The following is an 18,240-nucleotide window of genomic DNA, read 5'->3' as shown; positions in this document are numbered from 1 at the left end:
CCTCCTTGTTCACCTGATCTGAACCCCATTGAGAACCTGTGGTCCATCATCAAATGTGAGATTTACAAGGAGGGAAAACAGTACACCTCTCTGAACAGTGTCTGGGAGGCTGTGGTTGCTGCTGCATGCAATGTTGATGGTGAACAGATCAAAACACTGACAGAATCCATGGATGGCAGGCTTTTGAGTGTCCTTGCAAAGAAAGGTGGCTATATTGGTCACTGATTTGTTTTTGTTTTGTTTTTGAATGTCAGAAATGTATATTTGTGAATGTTGAGATGTTATATTGGTTTCACTGGTAAAAAGAAATAATTGAAATGGGTATATATATTTTTTTTGTTAAGTTGCCTAATAATTATGCACAGTAATAGTCACCTGCACACACAGATATCCCCCTAAAATAGCTAACACTAAAAACAAACTAAAAACTACTTCCAAAAATATTCAGCTTTGATATTAATGAGTTTTTTGGGTTCATTGAGAACATGGTTGTTCAATAATAAAATTAATCCTCAAAAATACAACTTGCCTAGTAATTCTGCACTCCCTGTAGAGAGAATCTTGGTTCACACCGACCTTCCCTGGAATGCCACCAGACCGTAGAAGATCTTTTCAGTACTAGGCACTCAATCTACCAATTTACAATGTGACTTTTTGTGCCTTGCTGACCAGTCACCAGGGACCTACTCATCAAGGTCTGGGGGCAGATATTATAGGCTAGCCCAGCCTTTTTGAAGCAGGGTGCTTTGAGGTTTCTTTAGGCGTGCCTTGGCAAAATGCCTAGAAATTGCCCAACAATGTATACAAGCCAGCAGAAAAGACAGGGCAACTAGGTGTGATGCCCACCGTACACACGATCGGTTTTCCCGTCTGAAAAAGTCAGATGAGAGCTTTTGGTGGGGAATCCTGACCGTGTGTATGCCCCATCTGACTTTTTCTAATGGAAAAACTGATGGTAAAACATAGAGGCCAGTAATAAGGTATAACCATACTAAAATTACAGTTTCCTTTTAAAGGGGAGCTCCAGGAAGGTATAAAAGACCACTCCTTGTTCTTTAGCATGGGTGTAAATCTGTGTTTGTACTGGCATCCTGTATTGCACAGTGTGGTCAGTCCAAAACTGGAAGCTAGCTGTTAACGGGAGAGATTTCTTATTTATTTTTACCATCTCACGTGCTAATTACACACCTTCTTGTTAACACTGTTACTCTCTGCAGGGAGATGGTCTACAGTTGGAGTATGAGATGACCCTGACAAATGGAAAATCCTTCTGGACGAGACACTTCTCTGCAGATGAGTTTGGTCAGTATTTATTTTACATTTATGATACCTTTCTTTGGGTTTTGGGATGTTTAGCACACAGGAGGGTTAGGAACTGGAAGTGAAGGACAGGTTGGAGTCCAGGACTTAAATGAAAAAGTCAAGGTTATCCTCATTGAGAACCATGTGACAAAAAGATCTTAAAGTGGAACTATACTGCATCTGAGCAGCACAAACCAAAAGCACTATTCAATTCATTGTAATATAAAACTCACCTATCCATCCATGCTTCATGCTTCCAAGCTTTATTAGGATGAGAAATCTCTTGAAAAAACAACCTCTAGCATTTTTAGCAGTGGCCATCTTGAGAAAGGGCAGATGACTAATGCAGTGTTTACTTCCTGGAATCCATTCTTCAGACACAGCTGATCAAAGATCGCGGTAAAGGGCCAGTCATGGCGGCTCTTTACCATGTGATCAGCTGATCACATGTAAACAGACCTGTTGGTTCTCGGCAGTCCTTTCCTCCCATGCTGTGTCTGTGTGAGGAAAGGAGAGCCGTTAACCGACAAGACAGTCAGTATATTGTTTACACTGATAATGAGTGCAGCCTATCAGTGCTCATCAATGCCGCCTATCAGTGCTGCCTATCAATGCCGCCTATCAGTGCTGCCTATCAATGCCACCTATCAGTGCTTATAAATGCTGCCTATCAGTCCTGCATATCAGTGACTCCTCATCAGTTTCTCCTCAGCAGGACTCCGAGCTGAGAGCATCTCTCTCATACAGCCCAGAGCCTGCACTGACAGTTCCACCTCCCTCCCAGAGATGGGAGAGGAAAGAGACGATCTGCTCCGTCTCCTCCTGCCCCTCTCCTGCTGTGTGTGCACTGCAGAAAGTGTGAAGCCCAGCAGCTCAATGATCAAATTCAGCTGCTTTGCTTCAAACTTCTCAGGATACACACAGGAGGAGAGGGACAGGAGGCGAAGGAGCAGATCGTCTCTCTCCTCTCCCATTCATTTGAAGGAGGTGTTACTGTCGAGTGCAGGCTCTGGGCTGAACAAGAGAGATGCTCTCAGCTCAGAACCCTGCAGCCAGCAACCCCACTGTGGCCCCCTCAAACGTGTAACCTTTGCGACCCTGGTAGTTCTGCGCTGGTGTGAACCAAGTCTTGGAACATTTTTAGAAAGTACATAAAATACCCGTTAATCCTGCCGGAAAGGCAGTTCCTTTGTCCCTTCCTGTGACCAGAAAGAAAAGCACAACAAATGTTATATATTGTGTGTAAACTTCTAGTCACATTAATCCACCATGTAATGCATATGAAAAAAATAGACAAGTATAAAGACAACCATAGGTGTGTGCAGCCTTTTGCATTAGAGTGTGCACCCTAAAGCTCAAACACATACGTGTGTGTGCATGTGTATTGATACTGATGTCAGTAGGGCACTGGGTGGTGTCAGTAGGGCACTGGGTGGTGTCAGTAGGGCAGTGGATGGTTTCAGTAGAGCACTGGGCGGTGTCAGTAGGGCAGTGGATGATGTTAGTAGAGCACTGGCGATGTCAGTAGGGCAGTGGATGATGTCAGTAGAGCACTGGGCGGTGTAAGTAGGGCAGTGGATGATGTCAGTAGAGCACTGGGTGGTGTCTGTATTGCAGTGGATGATGCCAGTAGAGCACTGGCGGTGTCAGTAGGGCAGTGGATGATGTCAGTAGAGCACTGGACGGTGTCAGTAGGGCAGTGGATGATGTCAGTAGAGCACTGGACGGTGTCAGTAGGGCAGTGGATGATGTCAGAAGAGCACTGGGCGGTGTCAGTATTGCAGTGGATGATGTCAGTAGAGCACTGGGCGGTGTCAGTACGGCAGTGGATGATGTCAGTAGAGCACTGGGAGGTGTCAGTAGGGCAGTGGATGATGTCAGAAGAGCACTGGGCGGTGTCAGTATTGCAGTGGATGATGCCAGTAGAGCACTGGGCGGTGTCAGTAGGGCAGTGGATGATGTCAGTAGAGCACTGGGCAGTGTCAGGATTGCAGTGGATGATGTCAGTAGAGCACTGGGCGGTGTCAGTAGGGCAGTGGATAATGCCAGTAGAGCACTGGGCGGTGTCAGTAGGGCAGTGGATGATGTCAGTAGAGCACTGGGCGGTGTCAGTAGGGCAGTGGAGGATGCCAGTAGAGCAATGGGCTGTGTCAGTAGGGCAGTGGATGATGTCAGTAGAGCACTGGTCGGTAGGGCAGTGGATGATGTCAGTAGAGCACTGTGTGGTGTCAGTGGATGATGTCAGTAGAGCACTTTGCGGTGTCAGTAGAGCACTGGGCGGTGTCAGAAGGGCAGTGGATGATGTCAGTAGAGCACTGGGCGGTGTCAGTGGATGATGTCAGTAGAGCACTTTCCGGTGTCAGTAGAGCACTGGGCGGTGTCAGAAGGGCAGTGGATGATGTCAGTAGAGCACTGGGCGGTGTCAGTGGATGATGTCAGTAGAGCACTTTCCGGTGTCAGTAGAGCACTGGGCGGTGTCAGAAGGGCAGTGGATGATGTCAGTAGAGCACTGGGCGGTGTCAGTGGATGATGTCAGTAGAGCACTTTCCGGTGTCAGTAGAGCACTGGGCGGTGTCAGAAGGGCAGTGGATGATGTCAGTAGAGCACTGGTCAGTAGGGCAGTGGATGATGTTAGTAGTTATTACTTTTATAATTGTTTTATTTTTATTTATTTTTTTATAAGTCTTTTACACATTTTTTATTAGCCCTGTTAGGGGGCTTTAGTGAATTATCAGGGGTTTAAATGGGGAATCTACGCCACACAGGGTAAAAAAGGGTGTGCGCACACCTATGGTGACGACCATGGCTCCTCCTATAGATACAATACAGAATTGAGTGTAGACATGAGAGGACGAGAAGTGTGTTAGCGGCAGGATCACCAGGTTAAAATAAAGGAAAAAAGTCTAAAAAAGATCACCAATGCAACCACCACATCCGAGGTCTGCAATATATTACGTTTTTGGGTTTATATTCGCTATAAAGAACTGGTGCGGGTTTATTTTGGCTCCAAGTTAGCTGTGATGTTTCTGGAATGGCACCTGACTAGTGATCCGTTCATGTGTGTCCCAGCAACGCCTGTCTCCCATCATTTAGCGGTACGCTGTCATGGTGACAGACCGAGCGCGGTGCAGTGAGCCAAACCAAACAGCAACATGCATAGTTATATAGCTGAGGCAGCCAGATCGTTTCATGCTGTGTAACTCGGATAGCTCACTGTGGACAGAGATCATCGTAGTGGAAAGAGAAGTACGTGTTTGTTTTCATTACTCCATTGGTGGCCAAGCAGTTGGTCTACCGGGGCCTCGAATGACGTTCCTTTCTCCTCCTAAGAGCTAAATATGATGCCATCTTTTCTTATGCTTATTAGTAAAGCAACTAGGGAGATAAATACTTACTCAACTTTAACCACTTCAGCCCCGGAAGGATTTACCCCCCCCCCCCCCCAATGACCAGGTAATTTTTTGCGATACGGCACTGCATCACTTTAACTGACAATTGCGCGGTCGTGGGACATTGGGCCAGATTCAGATACAATTACGTTGCTCCACGGCAGCGTAACGTATCTGATTTACGTTACACCGCCGCAGGTTTACAGCGTAAGTGCCTGATTCTCAAAACTCTTACCTGTAAACTTGCGGCGGTGTAACGTAAATGCGCTCGGGGCGGGCACCATTTAAATTAGGCGCGTTCCCGCGTCGAACATACTGCGCATGCTCCGTCGGGTAAATTACCCGACGTGCATTGCGCTAAACGACGTCGCACGGACATCATTTGTTTAGACGTTAACGTAAATGGCGTCCAGCACCATTCACGGACGACGTTGTTTTTTAAATTTCGACGCAGGAACGAGGCCCATACTTAACATGGCTTAGAACAACTAGGGCTCAGCCCTAATTTTACGCGGCGTAACTCGACGGAAACGACGTAAAGTTAGATCGACGGGCAGCGCGGACGTTCGGGAATCGTCGTAACTAGTCATTTGCATATTCTACGCCGACCGCAATGGCCTCGCCACCTAGCGGCCAGCCTAGAATTGCATCCTGAAGATCCGACAGTGTAATTCAATTACACCTGTCGGATCTTAGGGCTATCTATGCGTAACCTGATTCTATGAATCAGTCGCATAGTTAGGACGGCCGGAACACAGAGATACGACGGCGTATCAGGAGATACGCCGTCGTATCTCTTCTGTGAATCTGGCCCATTGTACCCAGCAACATTTACGCCTTTTTTCCCCACAAATAGAGCTTTCTTTTGGTGGTATTTTATCACCTCTGCGTTTTTTAGCTTTTGCGCTATAACCAAAAAAAGAGCGACAATTTCGAAAAAAACAAAAACAAATATTTCTTACTTTTTGCTATAATAAAAATCCAAAAACAAAAGGTAAATTTCTTCATAAATTTAGGCCGATACGTATTCATCTACATATTTTTGGTAAAAGAAATTGCAATAAGCGTATGTTGATTGGTTTGCGCAAACGTTATTGCATCTACAAACTACGGGATAATTTGAATTTTTTATTGGTAATGGCGGCAATCTGAATTTTTTTTGCGGGACTGCAACATCGCGGCGGACAGATCTGACCCAAAATGACACTTTTTGGGGGACCAGTGACATTATTACATTGATCCAGGGGCGGACTGACAACTCATGGGGCCCCCGGGCAATAGAAGATTATGGGGCCCCCGGGCTTACAGATGGCCACCAAGCCAGGAGGCATTACAGAGACGGGACAGCTAAAATCTCAGGATTTTCACATCAAAAGAATGTCGGTTTCGGACATATCAGGGACAGATGTAAAAAAAAACACAGATTTTTACATACTGTCCCTGGTTTTAATGAGCCTGGCAACCCTGATGGGGCCCCCTAGTGGCATGGGGCCCTCAGGCAGTGCTCGAGTGCCTCAATGGTCAGTCCGCCCCTGCATTGATCAGTGCAAAAATGCACTGATCAATGTATAAATGATACTGGCAGGGAAGGGTATAATTCTAGGGGGCGATCAAGGGGTTAACTGTGTTCCCTTGGTGTGTTCTAACTGTAGGGGGGGATGGGCTTACTGGGACACAACAGATATCGCTGTCCTCAATCACTGGGAACAGAAGATCTCTGATGCCCTGTACACACGATCGGTCCATCCGATGAAAACGGTCTGATGGACCGTTTTCATCGGTTAACCGATGAAGCTGACTGATGGTCAGTCGCGCCTACACACCATCGGTTAAAAAACTGATCGTGTCAGAACGCGGTGACGTAAAACACAACGACGTGCTGAAAAAAACAAAGTTCAATGCTTCCAAGCATACGTCGATTTGATTCTGAGCATGCGCGGATTTTTAACCGATGGACGTGCCTACAAACAATATTTTTTTTTTCTATCGGTTAGGAATTCATCAGTTAAATTTAAAACAAGATTGCTTTTTTTTAACCTATGGATAAATAACCGATGGGGCCCACACACGATCGGTTTGGTCCGATGAAAACGGTCCATCAGACCGTTCTCATCGGTTTGACCGATCGTGTGTACGCGGCATGACATGTCCCCTGTCATAACAGGCATCCACCTTGTTTACAAAGGCAGATTCTCGTTCTGTCTCTGTGAACAACGATCTCGGGTGGCTGGCAGACATCGAGTCTGCTGGACTCGCAGGCAGGCTCCCGCGCCTCGCAGCATATTGGGACATCGACACAATTCTAATCTTTTTGGCTCTATACACCACCACAATGAATTTGAAATTAAACAAACAAGATGTGCAGACTTTCTGCTTTAATTTGAGGGAATTTACATCCAAATCAGGTGAACGGTGTAGAAATCACAACAGTTTGTATATGTGCCTCCCACTTTTTAACCACTTAAGACCTGGACCAAAATGCAGCTAAAGGACCTTGCCCCTTTTTGCGATTCGACACTGCGTCGCTTTAACTGACAATTGCGCGGTCGAGCGACGTGGCTCCCAAACAAAATTGGCGTCCTTTTTTTCCCACAAATAGAGCTTTCTTTTGGTGGTATTTGGCTTCTTTCGGCAACTCGTGATGCGCTTAAAGTGGAGGTGAACCTCCACTTTAAGTTTCACAGACTGTTAAATGTCTCAGAGGAGGGGCATACAGTGGAACCTCAGATTGCGAATAACGCGGTTAACGAATGTTTCGAAATACAAGCAATTTTTTTGCTTTGTGAGTGTTGTCTCGCAAACCAAGCTGGATTCAAGCCTCTGCGGTGTGCAGTACCGCATTTTACCAGAGGTGCGGGGGCGCCTGTGACGTTCAGAGAACCGTTCCTGAGTGTTTCCGAGTCTCTCCGAGGGTTTCCAAGTGCCTCCGAACGGTCTCCAAGTATTTCCGAGTCTCTCTGGTGCCCCCACATCTGGCCACATGCGGTATTGCATGCCATAGAAGTCAATGTGGAACGAATTATCCTTATTTCCATTGACTTCTATGGGGAAACTCGCTTTGATATGCAAGTGCTTTGGTTACAAGCATTCTCCAGGAACGGGATATGCTCGGAATCTAAGGTTCCACTATATCTCCCTCCTTCTCTCCAGGTGAAATAGGATTGTCTGTACTAGTCACCTATACACAGGCTGCCAAAAAGCATGCTGGCACAGCTGAGGGTTGTTATTACATAGCCCAGCATGCTTTGTAAACTAAAGTGCCACGTATGCAACATGGATTAAATGTTTGTAATTTATAATAGACATGTGCATTCGTTTTCGTTAGAATGCATTTTCGTCCGAAAATCAGTTTTTTTCGTTATCGTTTTAACAAACGATAACGAAAGTGCAAGAAACAAAAACCGAAAGATCCGACATAAAAAATGCTTTATTTTCGTTTTCATTGCGGTAAAAATTTGATATAGAAAGATTCGACATTATAGGGAAAAGATTCGACATCATAGAGAAAAGATTTGACATTATAGAGAAAAGATTCGACACTATAGAAATAATAGATTCGACATTACAGAGAATAGATTTCGATTTATGAGAAAATAGATTTGACATTATAGAGAATAGATTCGACATTATTACTGGTCATACAACATTAGAATTCTTGTAGGCGGAATATTCGAACGGAAATGTACGATTCGACGTAAAGATTCGACGTTCTGTCGAATATTTTTTGACCATTAGACAGAAACCAACAAAGATTCGACGTTCCGGCGAATATTCTTTTGACCATTCGACAGAAACCAAGTATTATTGGATTTTCGGACGAATGCTATTCCCCAACGAAAAACGAAATAAATCAAAACGATTTTCGGGAGTAACTAAATAAATGTATTTTCCAAACGAAAACGAAAAAACAAAACGAAATATTCCAGTCTGCACATGTCTAATTTATAATGCTTCTCTGCCCCTGTCTTTGTCATGCAGGGATCCTGGAGACGGATATCACCTTCCTCCTTATCTTCATCCTCATCCTCCTCCTGTCCTGTTATTTTGGCTGTGAGTATACTGGGTGGGTGTATTGTGTGTGCTACTTCTTGGATGTGGAGTAAAGGCTTCCTAGTGCCATAGGATATTATCTGGGTCGTGCAAATTGATTTTTTTTCAATTTTACTGACTGCCACTGTGATGTTTTTAGTAGACATGAGCACAGCAGAAAAATGTGTTTGTTTTGTTTCATAAATTATTATTATTTCGTTTTTTATTCATTCGTTATGATCGCAATTCATAAATTTGTAAATTTGAGAATTCGTAATTTCGTAAAATTCGAAAATAAGAAAGAAAACCTGAAAATTCTAGAGAAAGAAAATCCAAAAATTATAAAGAAGAACTAACTAACTTATAATAACTAGCTATTAAATTATAGATATTGGAATTTCCGTTCAAATTTGTCTGTCAGTGAAGGTAACGAATTACGAATTTATCCAAAGTTACGAATAAACCCAAAAATGTATGCAGTATCTAAACAAATAGAACATATTAAATTATTATTAATAAATAACAATAATAATAATAAAAACTTTTTATTATTATTTATTATTAATTTGTTTCATTCCATTTGTTTAGATTCGGCATTCGTTATTTTGGATAATTCGTACGTTTGGATAAATTCGTATTCGTTATGTTCACTAACAGTCAAATTTGAAAGGAAGTTCCAATATCTATAATTTAATAGTTAGTTATTATAAGTTAGTTAGTTATTCTTTAGAATTTGGGGATTTTCTAACTAACTAACTTATATTAACTAACTATTACATTTTTAGATATTGGAATTTCCTTTCAAATTTGGCAGTTAGTGAACATAAGGAATCCGAATTTATCCTAAGTTACGAATTATCCCAATAAAAAATTAATGCTGTATCTAAACTAATAGAACATATTGAATTATAATTAATAAATAACAACAATAATAATAATAGAGAAAGAAAATCCAAAAATTATAAAGAAGAACTAACTAACTAATAATAATAATAATAATAATACACTATTAAATTATAGATATTGGAATTTCCATTCAAATTTGGCTGTCAGTGAAGGTAACGAATTACGAATTTATCCAAAGTTACGAATTAACCCCAAAAATTAATGCCGTATCTAAACAAATAGAACATATTAAATTATTATTAATAAATAACAATAAAAACTTTTTATTATTATTTATTATTAATTTGTTCTATTCCATTTGTTTAGATTCGGCATTCGTTATTTTGGATAATTCGTACGTTTGGATAAATTCATATTCGTTATGTTCACTAACAGTCAAATTTGAAAGGAAGTTCCAATATCTATAATTTAATAGTTAGTTATTATAAGTTAGTTAGTTATTCTTTAGAATTTGGGGATTTTCTAACTAACTAACTAACTAACTTATATTAACTAACTATTACATTTTAGATATTGGAATTTCCTTTCAAATTTGGCTGTTAGTGAACATAACGAATACGAAGTTATCCTAATTTACGAATTATCCCAAAAACTTAATGCTGTATCTAAACTAATAGAACATATTGAATTATTATTATTTTTTTTTTTTTTTTCCACTTCAGACTAACCACAGCAAGAGACTTGCTCATGATTTTATTCATAATTCTGTCTCTACTTCCGGTTTTGCATCATTTGTGGTTTCATACATGTTTTTATAAATGTTATTCTGCTTTTTGTATCTTTATTTCTCTTTTTTTTTTTTTTTAATGAATACCATTATCTTTCCCCATCTACATGGGACTAATACGTTTAACACAGAGACAGAAATACCCAATATATTTTTCATCTCTGGAAAAGAATATAGACTACCCCTCTCCCCGACCCCACCCCCCCGACCATCTCACGACTCCACCAAATGCTCTATTCCCTTTATTCCGACTATTTTCCTGATCCTAATCCTCTTTCAAATTTTCTGCGAAACTCCTAGATTTTTTAAATTCTAACCAAGATGCCCAAATGCCCTTGCACTCCTAATAAATAATAATAATAATAATAATAATAGAGAAAGAAAATCCAAAAATTATGAAGAAGAACTAACTAACTAATAATAATACACTATTAAATTATAGATATTGGAATTTCCGTTCAAATTTAGCTGTTAGTGAACGGTACGAATACGAATTTATACAAAGTTAAGAATTATCCCCAAAAATTAATGCCGTATCTAAACGAATAGAACATATTGAATTATTATTAATAAATAACAATAATAATAATAATAATAAAAAATGTATTATTATTTATTATTAATTTGTTTCATTCCATTTGTTTAGATTCGGCATTCGTTATTTTGGATAATTCGTACGTTTGGATAAATTCGTATTCGTTATGTTCACTAACAGTCAAATTTGAAAGGAAATTCCAATATCTATAATTTAATAGTTATTCTTTAGAATTTGGGGATTTTCTAACTAACTAACTTATAATAACTAACTATTACATTTTAGATATTGGAATTTCCTTTCAAATTTGGCTGTTAGTGAACATAACGAATACGAAGTTATCCTAATTTACGAATTATCCCAAAAAATGAATGCTGTATCTAAACTAATAGAACATATTGAATTATTATTAATAAATAACAATAATAATAATAATAATATTAATAAAAATGTTTATTAGTATTTATTATTAATTTGTTTCATTCCATTTGTTTAGATTCGGCATTCGTTATTTTGGATAATTCGTACGTTTTGGATAAATTCGTATTCGTTATGTTCACTAACAGTCAAATTTGAAAGGAAATTCCAATATCTATAATTTAATAGTTAGTTATTATAAGTTAGTTAGTTATTCTTTAGAATTTGGGGATTTTCTAACTAACTAACTTATATTAACTAACTATTACATTTTAGATATTGGAATTTCCTTTCAAATTTGGCTGTTAGTGAACATAACGAATCCGAATTTATCCTAAGTTACGAATTATCCCAAAAAATGTATGCTGTATCTAAACTAATAGAACATATTGAATTATTATTAATAAATAACAATAATAATAATAATAATAGAGAAAGAAAATCCAAAAATTATAAAGAACTAACTAATAATAATACACTATTAAATTATAGATATTGGAATTTCCGTTCAAATTTGGCTGTTAGTGAAGGTAACGAATTACGAATTTATCCAAAGTTACGAATTAACCCCAAAAATGTATGCCGTATCTAAACAAATAGAACATATTAAGTTATTATTAATAAATAACAATGATATTAAAAATGTTTTATTATTATTTATTATTAATTTGTTTCATTCCATTTGTTTAGATTGGAATTCCCTTTCAAATTTGGCTGTTAGTGAACGTAACAAATGCGAATTTATCCTAAGTTACGAATTATCCCCAAAAATTAATGCTGTATCTAAACTAATAGAGCATATTGAATTATTATTAACCACTTAAGGACCGCCTCCTGCACATTTACGTCAGCAGAATAGCACGGCTGGGCACATGTACGTATAGCTACGTCCTGTGCTAGTACCCAGCCGTGGGTCGTGGGCGCGCGCCCGTGACCCGGTCCGAAGCTCCGGGAATGCGGGACCCGATCGTTGCTGGAGTCCCGCGATCGGTCCCCGGAGCTGAAGAACGGGGAGAGCTGTGTGTAAACACAGCTTCCTATGCAATGCCTCCTGGCTTGGTGGCCATCTGTAAGCCCGGGGGTCCCATAATCTTCTATTTCCGGGGGGCCCCATGAGTTGTCAGTCCACCCCTGTCCATAATGTAATAGGAGCGACCTAGAGAAGTCCCGAGCGCAAGTGCTCTGAGTAAAGGTGACCCCTGAAATGCATCAGCCTTTGGAAGGTCTTCTCATGCTTGGGACTTGTCTAGGTGACCAGTGGCTATTGTAGTAAGACAATGGGGTAGGGATCTCGCGCCAAAAAAATTAAGTGCAAAATAAATGAATAAATGAATAAAGCTGCTCCCCACAAAAATTCAAACTTGAATCTAGGATATGGAAAATGTGGATAAGGGGGCGCTAGTGAGCCAATAATACAATCAAAGATATACAAATATGTACATAAAGTGTATGTGCAATAATAATAAAAATGCTAAATAAAACAATCAAAGTGCAGTAGTTCTAAAAAACTTGCGATAGGATAAATAAAAGGAGTGTGCAAAGCCACACAACAAAAGTCCATAAAGTGAATAAATGGTCTAATAGATGTCCATAGAATTCTTGATTTCACTGTGCGTGTGATTAAATGGGTTAGTAGGATTCCACCTCCACCGGTCTAAATCACCCAAGCGTGTATACAAAGATGGACCCTTACCGCATGGAGTTGACCTAGTTCGTTAGAAAGAGGTCAAATACAGCTTTTTTGTCACCTATGGACAAAATTTAAACGCCTGGAGTTCCTGCTGGTCAGCTGGTATGGAGCGTCATAAGATATAAAAGAGAGATATCACCATGGTATAATACTGTTTATTAAAAAGATTAAAACATAAACAATGCCGAATGGAGGCTTACTTTAGCGGTGCCCGCATCCCGGCACTGAGGCTTTAGGCTTTGTGGATCAGAGGATCGTATGCCCGATCGCTGGAGAGGGTGATGTCCGCGCTGATGGAGTCTAGGTCTATTGTAGTAAGGTGACCAGATTTTTTAAATGAAATCCGGGGGCATATATTTTTTTTATTGGCAAATGGTAAACTATTTCATACACATATTTTCCTTAAATTATATATGCAGTCAGTGGTGTAGTGTGGGTTGTAAACGCCCGGGACAAGGCAAGAAATTTGCACCCCCGCCAGACTTTTAGCACTCCCTGAGTCCCTTCCACTAGTAGTACTGACCAATTTGATTCCTACACCTACCTGACCACTGAAATCACCTACCCGATTCCTACACTGACTACTACACTAACCTACCTTATTCCTACACTGACCACTACACTGACCTACCTGATTCCTATACTGACCACTACACTGACCTACCCGATTCCTATACTGACCACTACACTGACCTACCTGATTCCTATACTGACCACTACACTGACCTACCTGATTCCTACACGGGCCTACATGATTCCTATAATGACCACTACACAGACCTACCTGATTCCTATACTGACCACTACACTGACCTACCTGATTCCTACACTGACCACTACACAGACCTACATGATTCCTATACTGACCACTACACTGACCTACCTGATTCCTACACAGACCTACATGATTCCTATACTGACCACTACACTGACCTACCTGATTCCTATACTGACCACTACACTGACCTACCTGATTCCTATACTGACCACTACACAGACCTACATGATTCCTATAATGACCACTACACTGACCTACCTGATTCCTACACTGACCACTACACTGACCTACCTGATTCCTACACTGACCACTACACTGACCTACCTGATTCCTACACTGACCACTACACAGACCTACATGATTCCTATACTGACCACTACACTGACCTACCTGATTCCTACACAGACCTACATGATTCCTATAATGACCACTACACTGACCTACCTGATTCCTATACTGACCACTACACTGACCTACCTGATTCCTACACTGACCACTACACTGACCTACCTGATTCCTACACTGACCACTACACTGACCTACCTGATTCCTACACTGACCACTACACAGACCTACATGATTCCTATACTGACCACTACACTGACCTACCTGATTCCTACACAGACCTACATGATTCCTATAATGACCACTACACTGACCTACCTGATTCCTATACTGACCACTACACTGACCTACCTGATTCCTATACTGACCACTACACTGACCTACCTGATTCCTATACTGACCACTACACTGACCTACCTGATTCCTGCACTAGCCACCCCCCCCCCCCCATATGAACAGTGTAGATCAGTTGATTTTGCTCACCTCTCCATGGCCTCTATGATAATCTATCGGAGCAGGGCTCTCCCCAGCATCATATACTGTTTCCGACACCCAGCTGCTCCTCAGTATCCCCTGACAAGAGCTTCTCAAATAGCCACCGTACGGTCTACACCGCCCCTCCGCTGTTCTCACACACACATGGGCCACCCGCACCAGAGGGATCATAGGGGACAGGCTGGAACACAGAAGTTACTGGGCGGGGGGGCAACACAGTACACTTGGGGGAGGCACAGTAATGATTTTGAGCCCCCCCAAATGTTGCACCTGGGGCGAGAGTACAAGATGCCCTTCCCATGCCACTGCAATCCGGGGACAGACTGGCTTCGGGGACAGGGTCCTCAATCCGGGGACTGTCACCAGAAACCGGGGATGCCTGGTTACCCTATATTACAGGTACCAAACACGGACAGAAATTTCATGTAACAATATGACTTTCCAGGCTAAATCTGATATTGCTCCCAAGGTGTGTGTCTATATGTAGGTAACAATGATTTTTATGACCGAATGTTGAGTTTTTGAGTTCTCCTTTAAGAAAACCAATATCTTTTTTAAGATTTCAAAATTCTTAAGCCTCTTTCTCCTCTGTAAGCTAGAATGACTTAGAAAAACAAATACTTCAAGACTAGAGGGGTGTTATGGCAGCATGTCAGCGGTTTATCATATAAATCCCAGGTTTGTCTTAACAGTAGAGCACTTGTGAGCCAGATTTATCTCCATGACTTTGATGTTATGGTGGCACTTAGATCTGTTTCCTATTTACATGTAAATGAAGGTAAGGCTCGATCAAGTGTTGGCGCTCTCTCTAGATATATGTCCTGCATGATCTTGCCTTTTCCTACTATAGAAGTGCGTGTTTTGCAGCTCTTTTCACACAATCAAAGATAGCGCAGTATTAACTTTTAAATTTAAAGTGAACCCCTGAGGTGCCCATGTAAGGCCAAGCAACAGGCTCACTTTTATTCAGGTATCTGCAGTCCCCCCCCCCCCCCCCCCCGGCAGCAACATATCTCTCCCGGGGGTTACTTCTGGGTATCGCGGCTCCAGGCGCTGCAATGGCGTGTGCGCACGGGAGCCGCCGGTAACGGCACATGGTAACGTCACACAGACTGAAGCAACGGCACGCATGGCATCGGCACATGCAGGGGAGAGGGGCTATCTCCTATACCATGGGTGTCCAAACTTTTTTCAAAGAGGGCCAGATTTGATTAAGTGAACATGCGTGAGGGCCGACTGTTTTGCCTGACATTCTTGGAACCATTAAAATTCTGTCTATGTGTGTTCGTCTGAGCTCTAATACACGGCCCAACAAGAATTCTCTTGCCTTTGTGGCTGTGTGTGGTGAAGAGATGAGCTTGGGCGTGTTATTTGGATATACTGTATATATTTTATTTGTGGCCCCAACGAATCCCAGATCGATGCTTAGGACTAAGGATGAGCTTGGGCATGTTATTTGGATATACCGTATTTATCAGCGTATAACACGCACAGGCTTACCATTGCCATGAATGCAGCCTTACCATTGCAACCAATGCAGCCTTACCATTGCAACCTCACCATTGCAACCAATGCAGCCTCACATGTGCCATAAATGCAGCCTCACATGTGCCATAAATGCAGCCTTACCATTGCCATCAGTGCAGCCTGAACGATGCCCATCTGCAGCCTCGGAGGGCAGAGGGAGGGGGGCGGGATGAGTGCCGACAGATTACAAACAGGAGAATGTCTTGTTTACCCTGTGGCCTCTTTAATACAAAGTCCTGCCTCCTATGATAGACAGAACAGTCGTCCAATGGCATCCCAGGAGACGGGACTTCCAATAGAGTAAACATTTTTTTTTTTTATAAAAAAAAGGGGGGGTTGCCATAAAAAAAATTATATATATAAAAAAAAAATATTATAAAAGGAAAAAGGGGGGGTTGCCATCCGGGACCCTGGGGACCTCCGGGCCCCTTACAGGTGTACTGCCTGTACCCCCCTGATGGCGGCCCTGCTGGAGGTGCTAGAACTGCGTTCCTGCTGAAAAAAGCCCTGCCGGGCACCTAAATTACAGCAGCGGGGGTATTTTTTGGAAGTACCTGATGAGAGCCATAGGCCATGCTGAGCACTCGCTGTTCACTCAGCGTTGTGTTAGGAAAGCAAATTAATATTCGCTTTCCTAACACTGGACCACCTCTAAACCAATCAGGTGCTCGGGTCTGTTACCTGTCACCTGATTGGCTAAAAACGACAGGCGCTGTGATTGGATGCCGACGTCCAATCATAGCAGAGGATGGGAAGAGAGGACGGGAGAAGACATTGAAGTGCGTGAAGGACACCGCTGTGACCCGCTGCCCCACAGAGACAGGTAAGTGCCAGGCGGGCGATGCACACTAGCTGAGTTTGATGGGCACATTGGCTGCATTTGATGGGCACAGTGGCGGCAAATGATGACATAGTGGCTACGTTTGATGGGCACAGTGGCTGCATTTGATGGGCACAGTGGCTGCAATAGATTTTTTTTTTTCAGTTTGTTTGCGCCACCCCAAAAATTTTGAGCACCAGCTGCCACTGCTGGTGCATCTTTAAAGCCTCATTAAAGTAATTGGGGAAGGGGGGCACACTTTACCAGCCCCATAAAATTAATTGAGGGATGGATTGCACATTGCGATCCCCAAAGAAGCAATTGGACAGCTCTAGATCTGCCCAGACCACGTTTATTGGAAAGCCTTTCTCCAGCTGGTAAAGCTGGCAATTTTGAGCTTGATATAACCACTTGTCTATCACGCCGTTTATAAACGTACCTTGGTAGACAAATGGTTAAAAAATGGTTTGGCTTTAAAAACAAATTTCCACTATCCAGTCCATGTGCCTTCCTTCTGCAGGTTTCAGTGGTTTTATCATAGAGTACTTCTAAGGGATAGTAGCACTCAATATTTTATTACGTGTCTAAAAGCAATTGCTTCTCAATGGATTTCCAAGGCTGGGATCCATCACGCTACAGAAAGATGAATGGCTCTCTGAGCGGTGGGGGTCTCACAGCTCTTCCGGAAGCCTTGTTCAGTCAACTGATGAGATTCTTTAATGGGGAATAAGCAGTGGGGGGTTTCCATTTTCTGCCCAAAATATCTGCAGTATTTGCTGAACTGTAAAATGTAAAGTCACGTAAGATGCAAAAAACAACGCACTTTGCTGGGTGTTTACTCCATTACTTCCCTTAGATTAATGGAATGTGGTGACGAGATGAGCTTGGGCGTGTTATTTGGATATACTGTATATATTTTATTTGTGGCCCCAACGAATCCCAGAGCGATGCTTAGGACTAAGGATGAGCTTGGGCGTGTTATTTGTATATACCGTATCTATCGGCGTATAACACGCACAGGCTTACCATTGCCATGAATGCAGCCTCACCATTGCCATGAATGCAGCCTTACAATTTCCATGAATGCCGCCTTACCATTGCAATTTTGCACCTTTTTTTTGGTTTAAAAAAAAAAAAATATATATATATTTTTTTATTTCTTTTTTTTTTCTTTTTATTAAAGAGCCCAGAGGCCCCCAGGGGCTTGAATCCTCGCAAACCGAGTCAGGATTTTTTAAAATAATTGCTTGTATTGTGAAACGCTCGTTAACCATGTTACT

The 18,240-nt window shown here is 41.8% G+C and overlaps 1 protein-coding gene across 1 annotated transcript in view; it reads left to right on the top strand.

Moving 5' to 3' along the window:
• Positions 1 to 18,240, top strand: part of TMEM145 (transmembrane protein 145) — a 117,301-nt gene that overhangs the window by 71,058 nt on the left and 28,003 nt on the right. The window contains exons 6-7 of the mRNA XM_040327292.1: positions 1,218 to 1,302; positions 8,670 to 8,741. Of these exons, the coding sequence (XP_040183226.1) occupies positions 1,218 to 1,302; positions 8,670 to 8,741 (157 nt within the window). The remainder of the gene's footprint in view (positions 1 to 1,217; positions 1,303 to 8,669; positions 8,742 to 18,240) is intronic.

Source organism: Rana temporaria, chromosome 10 (assembly GCF_905171775.1).
Source record: "Rana temporaria chromosome 10, aRanTem1.1, whole genome shotgun sequence".
NCBI lineage: Eukaryota > Metazoa > Chordata > Amphibia > Anura > Ranidae > Rana > Rana temporaria.
The sequence above is the reverse complement of the archived record's forward strand: the minus strand, read 5'-3'. Positions and strand labels throughout refer to the sequence as shown.